This window comes from Engraulis encrasicolus, chromosome 15 (genome assembly GCF_034702125.1).
Source record: "Engraulis encrasicolus isolate BLACKSEA-1 chromosome 15, IST_EnEncr_1.0, whole genome shotgun sequence".
NCBI lineage: Eukaryota > Metazoa > Chordata > Actinopteri > Clupeiformes > Engraulidae > Engraulis > Engraulis encrasicolus.
In genome coordinates, this window is record NC_085871.1 from 53,153,259 (window position 1) to 53,165,758 (window position 12,500).

Genomic DNA, 12,500 nt, shown 5'->3' on the forward strand with positions numbered 1-12,500 from the left:
TCTGTGTTGAATCCTACTGTAGCCTAAATGGTGTAATTATGAGTTTTGGATGCATGATACTGAATGATGATGATGATGTTTGATGAATCTGTACATGTTCCTAGTTCCATGCAGGTATTTCTATTTTTTTTGTAAATGGAATGTCTCTTGTCCTCTCTCTGTGAGTTGAGATAAACAAAACAAGAGTTCACCTGTACAGCTGAATGAAACTGAATGAAATAATAATAAACTCAAAATAAAACCAATATCTTTATCTATGTCTTTCTTTTCTGTTTATTTTTACATGATAATAAAAAGATGTAAAATAAAATCAAATCGGGGGGATGGTCAGAGATGGAATTTCAGTTATTAAAGTGCAATTTTAACGCATCCCCCCATCCCCCTACAACTCGAGCTCTGGATATATCACAATAAAACCATGTGTCCATGATAAACTCAAGTCAAAATAACATTTCTTATAAAGTGTCTTTGTTTCTTCGTTTGTTTATTTTACAGTACAGTAAAAACAATACAAATCATGTTCAAACACTTGTTTTCCCCACATTTTATAGATATCACAAAGTCATCTGGTCATAAAGTAATAAAGTTTCATTATAAAACATTGACCAGAAGTTGCATCAACCTCCTCAAGGAAGAGGAACTATTGTACGACAAGGTCACCGGCTCTAGGGGACTGTTTTTGAAGACGTACCGGAAAAAGCGTGGTGTGTTACAGAAGAGTTGCCTGTCCACCAACTTCAAGCGTGTAAGTACTGAACTATTGTCATTCACAGATTTACAGAATCGAAACGAATTGCCGTTGCACACAACTTATTTAATATTATTGTACTGTGTCGTAATTCTAGTGATCAGAGCATTGGTGAATGCATTTCACTCGTAAGGTTATCGCAGGATGCTCGCTAAAGCGGCTAGTGGGTTTGTCACTTTCAGCCATTCACACTTGCTGATTAGGTCACCAGCAGGTAATAAATGAGTGATTCTATCTGTTCTCCTTTACATGTGTTTCATCAGTTGACACCTCATCATTGCTCTCGAAATCCGTAATAAGTAATTGCAAATGAGATGGTTGCAAGACAGAAGTTAACGGGATAACTGACTTAATCAATGGATTGCAGGAACTTGATTTTCTCTATGCACACAATGAAGACATTTACACTAAAGTGCCTTATAAACGTGTAATTTGTGTATCATTTCTAAAGGCAAAACCGATAGTAATCAGACGTCCGTCCCATCACAGAACAGAAGATGTTGCGGCGTGCCACAACACAGGTGGGCGATTTGCTGGACCACACGGTCACATTTATCAGTAACACCTTCGAGTTCTGCATATGACATCAAACATGAATTTAAATTAACAAAGACTTTGCTGTTACTTCTGGCTGTTGTTCGCAGATTGTCCAACAGTTTGTCCGACACAGGGCGACAGATGCTTCCCTCATACTGGAACGATGTGAGTTGTACAGTTCATGTTGTTGACAAACATTTTGCATCCTTATGTTGTTGTTGGCATTGCATTGTTATGTCCTCGTATTGTTTTTATCAGCAGTTTTACTGTTGTTGTGATTGCACAATGACACAATAATTCACGATAACTGCGGTAGGGCAGTCATGTGTAAGCGGTCAGGGCGTCAGACTTGTAGGCCAAAGGTTGCTGCCAGGTTGGTGGGGGGTGTAATCAACCAGTGCTCTTCCCCATCCTCCTCCATGACTGAGGAACCCTGAGCATGGTACCGTCCCACCGCACTGCTTCCTAGGGGCACCATTAAGGGCTGTCCCCTTGCACGGGTGAGGAATAAATGCAATTTCGTTGTCTGCAGTGCAGTGTTCACTTGTGTGCTGTGGAGTGCTGTGTCACAATGACAATGGGAGTAGGAGTTTCCCAATGGGCTTTCACTTTCACGCAATGTGGTGCTGTATCGCCACTAACAAGGTGCATCTACTGTACTGCCATCTTTGCACATTGAAAAAAGCCTGTGATGTGGTGTGCCCTTGTGACAAAGTTTGCTGTCAGCGATCAACCAGCATCTGTGTTAATGTGTATGTAGTCAGTTTTTTTAAAAAATATATATAATATATATTTTTAGGGGCTTTTATGCCTTTATTTGATAGGACAGTCTGAGATGGTGAGTGGGAGAGAGACAGGGGAGGATCGGGAGATGACCCCGGCCGGACTCGAACCGGGGTCCCAGTGGGCATGCAAGCCCAAATGAGGGGGGCTTAGCGTGCTGCGCCACTGTAGTCAGGTTTTTTTGTACACTTTAGGTGTGTTGTGGTGCTGCGACACATGAATTTCCCCATTTTGGTATAATAAAAAGGGTATACTTACTTCTGCTATTGGGGTGTGTGGGGTGTTTATCTGAAAGATGTTTGTTTGTTTGTTTGTTTGTTTGTATTGTCAGCGATCAACAAGGTGCAGCTGCTGGGTCGCGTGGGGCAGGACCCCGTCATGAGGCAGGTGGATGGACGGAACCCCGTCACCATCTTCTCCATGGCAACCAATGAGATGTGGCGCTCCGGAGAGGGAGGCAACCCAGACACAGGTAACACACACACACACACATACATACATACATACATACATACATACACACACACACACACACACACACACACACACACACACACACCATCAACAAGATGTGGCGCTCGGCAGAGGGAGGCATCCCTGACACATACACACACACACACACACACGCACACACAACCAAGACAAGGTTTGTATGAGTGTGGCAAAATTTTGAGGAAAACTGTGCTCTTACCCTGCTAATTGAGCCTTCACACTTCACCTTACTGGTGCAATTTGCAATGAATGAAGATTGGCCAACAGGCTAGTCCACTTGACCCATGAAACTTCCCACAATAAAATTACAGGTGTTTCCATTATTTTGCCTAACCCCTGTACATACATGCACAACCAAGACGAGGTGTGTATGAGTGTGTTTGGAAGTAAGCTATTTTATCCAGTGCCACCTAAGTGCTTGTCAATGAGAAATGGTTTATAGCTTGTACTGCTTGCCAAAATCATACTTTACTCTGTGCAAATGTGTTTGGCAAGGAACACTGGCTGAAGTCTCAGATAAGACAGATACAGTGCCCTCCATAATTATTGGCACCCCTGGTTGAGATGTGTTAAAAGCCTTAAAATAAATTCAGTGTTTATTGCAGAAGAATACTGTCACACTGAAAATTGTAGGAAAATGTAGCCTTCAACTCAAATGAATTGTAAGAAAATAAAAAAATCCCTGACTGAAAAATAATTATTTTTCATTAAATCACCTGTTCCACAATTATTGGCACCCTTAACAATTCCCAGGAAATAAATATAATTGAAGCATTTCTGTCATTTCTACAGTAGTTTACAAAGTTTACCAGAGTATGTAGGAACATTTAATTAGTAATTCATCACTTCCTGTTTCCCTGGGGTATAAATATGACGTGACACCGAGGACATTTCTCTTATCCACTCTTAAACATGGGAAAGACAAAGGAACACAGCATACAAGTGAGGCAGATGTGCGTTGACCTTCACAGGTCAGGCAGAGGCTACAAGAAGATTGCCACTCAACTGCAGCTGCCCATATCCACTGTGAGATGAATAATTATGAAGTTCAAAACACTGGAACAGTGGTAAACAAGCCTAGACGAGGACCCAAGTTTCTTTTGCCACCACGCACAGTGAGGAGGATGGTAAGAGAAATCAAAAGATCTCCAAAGCTCACTGTTACAGAATTTCAACAAATGGTAGCATCCTGGGGTCACAAAGTCTCCAAATCAACCATCAGGCGCTGTCTACACACCAACAAGCTGTTTGGAAGGCATGCACGGAGAAAACCTTTCCTCACTCACAATCATAAATGCAAATGTCTGGAGTTCGCCAAGCGGTATTGGGGCCTCAACTGGGACCGTGTGCTTTGGTCAGATGAGACCGAGATTGAGCTTTTTGGCAACAAACACTCTAAGTGGGTCTGGCGTGCCACGAAAGATGCGCATGCTGAAAAGCACCTCATACCCACTGTGAAGTATGGGGGTGGGTCAGTGATGCTGTGGGGCTGTTTCGCTTCCAAAGGCCCTGGGAACCTTGTTAGAGTGCATGGCATCATGAATGCTTTGAAATACCAGGACATTTTAAATCAAAATCTGTTGCCCTCTGCCCAAAAGCTGAAGATGGGTCGTCACTGGGTCTTTCAGCAAGACGACCCTAAACATATGGCCAAATCTACACAGTAATGGTTCACCAGACACAAAATCAAGCTCCTCCCATGGCCATCTCAGTCCCCAGACCTCAACCCCATTGAGAATCTGTGGGGTGAACTGAAGAGGAGAGTACAGAGGAGAGGACCCAGGTCTCTGGATGATTTAGAGAGATTCTGCAAAGAGGAATGGCTAAAGATCCCTCTCTCTGTCTTTTCCCATCTTGTGAAACATTATAGGAGAAGATTAGGTGCTGTTTTGTTGGCAAAAGGGGGTTGTACAAAATATTAACACAAGGGGTGCTAATAATTGTGAAACACATTATTTGATGTCAAATAATTATTTCTTTATGTGGGATTTTTTCCCCACTGAATAAATGCACTTGTATTGAAGGTTGGATTTTTCTCTTTTTTTCCATTAAGGTCCCATATTATTTAGAAAAAAATAATAATAATTGGAAGCTAAAAAACACATCTCAACCAGGGGTGCCAATAATTATGGAGGGCACTGTAAGTTGCTGACTGAACATCAGCTCATCTTTTTTTTTAAGTATTTTTTGGGGCTTTTCATCTTTATTATTGACAGGACAGTGAAGGACAGACGGGAGACGAGCGGGGGTAAATAGAGAGGGAGGGATTGGAAAATGACCCGGGCCAGAATCGAACCCGGGTTGGCGGCGTAGTAACCCATAGAATAACATTTTTCCAAGTACCCCCTGCAGTGTGATCGCGTACCCCTAGTGGTACACGTACGCCTGGTTGGGAAACACTGCCCTACAGGGGGAGTATGTCGCTAAGCTAGTGAAAGTCAATGGATCCGTGTAGCAGGCCGGGTTGCCGGCGTAGTAACCCATTGCCCTACCGTTAAGCCATGGCAGGGTCCAGCTATCAGCTCATCTTGTAACTTACCAGAGTCAGTGGAGAGTAGTGGTGTCAACAATGATCGATTCGGTGATGCAATCCACTGCGGAGCATGGACGATCCAGAATTGATCCAGCATTTTTTTAAAGTTTCAATTACTTCCATGTATGTTTCGGGAGCAAATGAATGTTAAATGAAATAAAAGCACTTCAAAACATTGCAAGACTGATACAGAAAACAGCCAATACATTGTTGCTCAGTATCTATCTGACTACTTGTATTGCCTCATCATGACTGATTATTTGCTTTGCTTTCAGTAGAAATGTAATGCATTGTAGAATTGAATCGGATCGCATAGACTCGAATCAAATCGCTCCCTCCTGAATCGTGATCGAATCGGATCGTGAGGGCAGTGCCAGTCCACACCACTAGTGGAGAGGATGCGAGTTGGAAAAGGCTCAGGATGTGATCAGTGCAGAAGCTGATTGAATATGTTGTTGTTTTCAGGAGACGTGAGCCAGAAGACGACGTGGCACAGGATCTCCGTCTTCAAACCGGGCCTCAGGGATGTGGCCTACCAGTACGTCAAGAAGGGGTACGTGGAGACGTCTTAATGTTAATACTAGTCTATTAATATCCTACCAGTACGTCAAGAAGGGGTACGTGGAGACGTCTTATTACTAGCCTTTTAAGATGCCTTAATATAATATGTTGCCTACCAGTACGTCAAGAAGGGGTACGTGGAGACGTCTTAATGTTAATACTAGTCTATATCCTACCAGTACGTCAAGAAGGGGTACGTGGAGACGTCTTAATGTTAATACTAGTCTATTAATATCCTACCAGTACGTCAAGAAGGGGTACGTGGAGACGTCTTAATGTTAATACTAGTCTATTAATATCCTACCAGTACGTCAAGAAGGGGTACGTGGAGACGTCTTAATACTAGTCTTTTAAGACGCCTTAAAGGCCAACTTCCGATAAAACTAAGTTTTACTCACTCCTTTCGAAGATCGGACGGTCACCCCAAATTAAACTCACTTGCAAGGCTCTCCTAGCGGTGCGTCAACTCTCCTGGCTGTGTTTCCCGGTGTTTCCCAATTTACATAAATAATGCAGAGAAACGAGCGAATCACGAAAGCCTTTCTGTGTTTCGTCACGTCGAAAGAAGGCGTTGCCCACAAAGGTTTATATCGACCCATTTATCTAAAAACATGTCGAGTATTTTTTTTCTGCTTGTTTTCAAAACAAGCAACGTCTGGTGGCCCGAAACATAGCTTAGCTTAGCTATCAGCTGGTTGCTACTCTCAGGTACACACACAGCATGAAGCCTCATACATAAAGCCAGCTCACTCTGGTTGCTCCGTGCCTGCAGCTCGCCTAGGGGTCGCTGTCGAAAGAGCACAGCCCTGAATGGAGCCTGCACGCCTCCGTTGGCGCCCCTATAGTGCAGTACCACCCGGGGAAGTGGCGACTCTGTTTCCCATTACATTCTCTCCAAGAACTGGAGGACTGAGCCAATCAGAGACGCGTTTCTTCGAGAGCAGGAGGAGTGAGCCAATCAGAGACTCATTTCCACGAGAAACACAGAACACTCTCTCGTTTCTCCACAAGCCACCTTGCCAGCTTGCAAAAACGTCTTGAAACAAAGCAACCAGAACGTTTTTTAAAACAGGACCAACGCGTAACACATTCAATAACAATTGGGAACACGGCAATATTAATTAAATGACGTTGAGAGGCCATCTTTAATATAATATGTTGCCTACCAGTACGTCAAGAAGGAGTACGTGGAGACGTCTTAATACTAGGCTTTTAAGATGCCTTAATATAATATGTGGCCTACCAGTACGTCAAGAAGGGGTACGTGGGGGCGTCTTAATACTAGTCTTTTAAGACGCCTTAATATAATATGTTGCCTATAAATACGTCAAGAAGGGGTACGTGGAGACGTCTTAATACTAATCTTTTAAGATGCCTTAATATAATATGTTGCCTACCAGTACGTCAAGAAGGGGTACGTGGAGACGTCTTAATACTAGTCCTGTAATCACCTACTAGTAGGGAAGGGAATGTGTGTGGCAATCTCCACTTTGTGTTTCCGCATTTGGTTTAATGTCTAAAGTTGAGTGAGATTTTGTTTATGAACATAATGAGTCCAAGTGAGTACTCCTGCTGCCAATAGCTGGTATCTATTACACAGCCTGCGCCCTCCTAGTGACACAACAACACCTTCCACGTTGCTCCTAGTGTGGCCAGGAGCAATAAAAATATCATTTCTGAGCTCCAGAGAAATTGGGAACTCCACCCATTTTGTTGAGAAGCAATCAGCTTTGAGCAGCTCCAATGGCCCTGGGTAGAGGCCTGTTCAAGGCAGTGACGTGGTCTAAGCAGAGGTGTTGTATTGGGACTAAGAAAATGTTTCGTTTAAACTTCGGCACAGCCTTTCGTGGCCTCGACCAGTAGCAGACCAAGGGAGGTGGGTCAGCCATGCCATTTATGACACATAAATTGTTATGCTCTAGGTCAGACTCAGACCAAGTCTCAAAGAGATTTGAAAGTCGTTGATAATCAGGCTAGGTCTCTATGGAGACACTGGTCACCCTGGTAATACTCTGCTCTACATTGTGACAGTCAATTCTCCATGGTGACGTGTTTCTTCTGTCTCCGTGGTGACACGTGTGTCCCCTGTCTCCATGGTAACCTGTGTGTCTCCTGTCTGGCAGGTCGCGGCTGCTGGTGGAGGGGAAGTTGGACTACGGAGAGTACGTGGACAAGAACAACGTCAGACGCCAGGCAACCACCATCATCGTAGGTCAGTGTTGTCATAGTAACCACCATCACTTCAGTGTAGTCATAGTTACCACATTGCAGATCAGTGTTGTCATAGTAACCACCATCATCACAGGTCAGTGTTGTCATAGTAACCACCATCATCACAGGTCAGTGTTGTCATATTAACCACCATCATCACAGGTCAGTGTTGTCATAGTGACCACATTGCAGGTCAGTGTTGTCATAGTGACCACATTGCAGGTCAGTGTTGTCATAGTAACCACCATCATCACAGGTCAGTGTTGTCATAGTAACCACCATCATCACAGGGCAGTGTTGTCATAGTAATCAACATCACCACAGGTGGGAATATCAGGAATATTATTGGAAGCATTAAGCTTAATTTATTTACATTTGAAAATCATGAAGTGAATCATTATTTAAATGGACATCGCACGTTGGGATGTATTTGTTTTTGTGAGCCATGCACGTGCACTGTCTATATAAAACTATCTAAGTTCAGAAAATGTACTTGCACTACAGAATAAGAATGCTTTGTCACATGAGAGGGTGTTTATTTTTCTCTGTCAGCTGAGTGCCTATTGATAAACTGCTCCATCCCTCTCTTTTTCTCTTCCTCCAGATAACATCGTCTTTCTGAGTGACAATATCCGGGACAAGATGTGAAGTTCCCTGGCAAGTACGAAGGAGGAAGGACACCAAAACAGCTTTTTATTCGTCATGTTTGTTTGTTTTTCTTATTGTAGACTTCGTTTTGGTGCCTGAAGTTCTTGAAGCTGAAACAGCTTTGAGATGGTGACTGTGGACATGACCCTCTTTAACCGCCAGAGGGCGCCAATATACTGGACTGCAGCCTGCAAACACACTGTTGACCAATAGGTGGCGCCAAAACACTGCATACACCGGCCTCTATAAACCAACACCACCAGACTAGACAGCCAGACAACGGGATGTTTAAAACAGTCTCATGGTGTCAACATAAAGAGAACATTTCCACCCACAATTTATTATTTCAACCTCCTTCAGTAGTCATAAAAACTAGACTGCAAACCCCAAACTACTAAACACCACACAGATTTAAACATACAGGAAAATTTGTGTGACTTTTGACGAGTTATGATGTTACTGGCTACCAGTTCTCAATGAGGAGCACGTGTTTTGGATAGCAGTCTCCATAGCCTACTCATATTCTACTTTCATAACGTTATTGAAAAGATGAATATGATTCATACCCTGTTCAGAAACCAGCTGAATATGGTAAAGGCTATACACTGGAAGTAAGTGTCCCCTCCGATAAGACTTTTCAGTTTTCTTTCTCAAGTGACGGTTTCAGCACCTGCAGTCAGTTTTGCATGGTTTTGGTTCTCGGTAATGTAAATATATTCTCTGGTCCCTGCGGAGGAGAAACAAAGACGATGCGCAAGAGAAGCACTTCTATTCATGTGATGTCCAGTTTATATGAACCATGTTAAACAAAATGCCCATTCTGTATATCTATTATGTCAAATATACTCTTCTTTTCTCAAACGGTCTGTTCTTATTTTGCCTCGTCTCACGTTCGTTTCTGCCTTTAGCCAAGTCTCTGGTTTCCAACTTAAACACACGTTGTCTTTTTTAATGCGACAGTGGGAGGTTGCAGAGTCGTGTTGCATGATGCAAGGTCTTGACAATTTTTGTTATGTAAACTTCATATTGCATCAGACTCACTTTTTAAGACTTTTTAGTTTCTCAAGATCAGCAAAGGAGCAAGTCTCACATGGTGTGTAGTTCAAGTGAGGATACTATTGACTTGAACAACTGTCACATTTATTTCACCGCTCTCAGATGTGGTGTTGTGTTTGTTCCAGCAAGGACCCGCCTCTAATGTGTATGAAAGGCGGGCTCTTGCCATTTGGTAGTCTTGTCTCAACTGGGTTGGTCGAAAGTTGTGCACAAGTCCACCCCTAGTGGACAGCAGTGCTGTCAATCAAATGATGCATAAGGAAACGTAACGCCATTGGCTCTAGTAGGCTGTCATTCAGTTCCATTCTGGACTATTGTTTTAAACTCATCGACGCCTCCTATTCGCTCATACTGGGGGATAAATAAGGGGGCGGGGTGGAGTGTTGCGCACATATGATTAAGAGTTTAGATTTACTGCGTCTGTCAAGTATAATTGAATAAACGCTGTGTGTGTGTAGGGGGGATCATGGCTTGCTGTGTGTTTGAGGTTGCCGCATTCCTCGGGTGTAGAGCAGAGCCAATAGCCGTCTCCACCTAAAATAATGATCCCATTCTCTCCCAGCCCTAACCCCGCCCCCTTGCATTCCTGCTGGTCTGAGAACAGCTCTGCCTCTCACGTCTCACCTCAACTCAAGGAACCGAAGAGAAAGTCCCGACGCGCAGGCTTTACATTACTGCAGGCGAGACACAATAAACTCGTAAACTTCAGCCTTAATCAATCTGGAATAGCTAGCTCTAGCGTTGCCATTCATTGCGAGACAGTGGACTTTGCTAACGCAGGAGACGTTTGATTGCTGTGACCAAAGACCGAAGAGAGAGTCGTGTGTCGCAACTGTGTGCGCAGACAAGTTCAGAGACCGCTTTTAGTTATTTGGGGGTGACCACAACTTTTCCAGTGAAGACCGAGAGAAGTTAGTTGTTGCCGTTTCCTCTTGATAGAATAGGCTACATTGTTGCCCATCACTGCGCTCTGGCAACATCGTATTCTCCTCGTATTAGTATTATTCTCCATCATCGCCTGTTGACGCACAAGACGCACATCGGCACCTCAGTCGTGACCCACTAGTGCAGGCTACAGACATGGAGATATTGGACAGCGGGGAGCAGTTTTTACACTGGGATCGGAACCTCAGCGAGCTGTCGGAACCTGGAGAGAGCGAGGGCGTTCTATACAGCACTGTGAGTATTCATGAACCATCAGCGGTGTAGTTGTTTACGCGTCGTGTCGTGTTGTTTTGGTGTGATGGTAATAATTTGCGTCAGATGGCCTATTTGGCATCCTGTGTTGCTTACATCTGGCGCTGCTGCGGATGTGGGAAGAAACGAGATGTTGACTCGAGTCGTCTGCCGATAAAAATCCAGCGAAATACACTGTTGTTCGCCATCAGCGTCTGCAGTCTTTTGAAACTGACACTTGTTGCATGCTGCTCAGGGCGGACGAAGGCTGCAGTCTAGTCTTTACGCGGGTAGGGTGCAAGGCTCATCCGGCGTCCCTTTAAAATAATCTGATTTTAGACGCCTCATGAATGGCATACCTGCCTGGTCACGGTAACTGGCCCTGTATGCAACATGGTGTGGCTTTTTGAATGAATGCATGCATGCATGTGCGTGCCCTAGTTCTCCATCTCGGTAGCGTGTTTGGTTTTTACTCCGCTTGAAAAACGCTGACGCTGCTGATTGCGGAGGAGAGATAGGCAGAGCAGGCAACCAGGCTGGACACACACACACACACACACACACACACACACACACACACGGCTGGAGACACACAGACACACAAGGTTGGAGACACACACACCAGGCACACACATGCACGCACGCACATACCAGGCAAGGCTGGAGACACACAAACACACACACACACACAAGGCAATGCTGGAGACACACACACACAATCACATACACACACACACACACACAATCACATACACACACACACACACACAATCACAATCACACAATCACACACACGCACACACACCAGGCAACGCTGGAGACACACACACACATACACACACACACACACACACACCAGGCAAGGCTGGACACACACACACACACCAGGCAAGGCTGGACACACACACACACACACACACTGGAGACACACACACACACACCAGGCAAGGCTGGACACATACACACACACACACACACACAGTCAGAGTCAGTCAGCCTGGCCCACATGTTCTCCATATGTAGCCCCCCTCTGCCCCGCCCCTCTTCTGCTCCCCCCCCCACCCCCACTCTCCTCTGCTCCCAACCCCCCCCCCCCCCCGCTCTCCTCTCTGTACTTTTCGACTGTACCCAAAAGTGCTGGAGTAGTTATGTAATGACAGCCCAGGCCCTAGACCTATCCAGCTCACCGCGCACCACGCTGCACTTCTGAGAAGGGACCCCGAGGGCTCTGTCTCTGGGAGCTTCTCAGAAGAGGTGGGCTAGCTGTGGCCGGAGTGGAGGTGGGGGGCTCGGGGGGTGTTGGAAAAAAAAAAAACAGTTCAAACAGACTTGGGGTGTAAGGCAGAAGAACGTACAGTACAAACCAAAATTACTGTATGTTCCAAAATTATGTTCCAAACTTCTCCACCCTCAAAGACTTCCAAGAAAGTTGTACCATGTACCATAGCATGTAACATCTTTGAGGTTTGTGCAGATTTGAAAGATCATGTTTACGTATTGGTTGTTACAGTTTAGCTGATCTTTTGCAGACAAGCACAGAATCTTCTTAACCAGCGCCTGTACACACTGAAGACCAAATAGAATAGAATCAGAGATTCTTTAAGTATAGAGATATGCCAACATAATAGGTTTCTATGGGCACCTAACGCGACCAGGTTCCGGTCTGCCTAAAGGGCCGTGTCATAATGCTCCTACAATGAATAGAACAGTCCTTAGGTCTGCCTAGGTCTGCCTAAGGGGGGCCATAATAGAACC

General features: G+C 44.6%; 2 protein-coding genes across 3 annotated transcripts in view; both read left to right on the forward strand.

Annotated features, from left to right (window-relative positions):
• Positions 1–631: 631 nt before the first annotated feature.
• Positions 632–9,374, forward strand: ssbp1 (single-stranded DNA binding protein 1). Its single transcript, XM_063218086.1, has 7 exons — positions 632–745; positions 1,200–1,269; positions 1,393–1,450; positions 2,400–2,540; positions 5,559–5,646; positions 7,778–7,866; positions 8,470–9,374. The coding sequence occupies exons 2-7, from the start codon at positions 1,246–1,248 to the stop codon at positions 8,511–8,513; spliced, it is 444 nt and encodes a 147-aa protein (XP_063074156.1). The 5' UTR covers positions 632–745; positions 1,200–1,245; the 3' UTR covers positions 8,514–9,374.
• Positions 9,375–10,587: 1,213 nt separating this feature from the next.
• Positions 10,588–12,500, forward strand: part of creb3l2 (cAMP responsive element binding protein 3-like 2) — a 68,276-nt gene continuing 66,363 nt past the window's right edge. For both annotated transcript variants that reach the window (XM_063217659.1, XM_063217660.1), the window contains exon 1: positions 10,588–10,748. In XM_063217659.1, the coding sequence (XP_063073729.1) occupies positions 10,650–10,748 (99 nt within the window). In that variant the 5' untranslated portion in view covers positions 10,588–10,649. The remainder of the gene's footprint in view (positions 10,749–12,500) is intronic.

Excerpts from the sequence above, each read along its gene's own strand:
- ssbp1 (XM_063218086.1), top strand. The coding sequence starts at position 1,246 with ATGTTGCGGCGTGCCACAACACAG. Across the intron at positions 1,270-1,392 it reads TGCGGCGTGCCACAACACAG|ATTGTCCAACAGTTTGTCCG; the intron begins GTGGGCGATTTG and ends TGTTGTTCGCAG. Across the intron at positions 1,451-2,399 it reads TTCCCTCATACTGGAACGAT|CGATCAACAAGGTGCAGCTG; the intron begins GTGAGTTGTACA and ends TTGTATTGTCAG.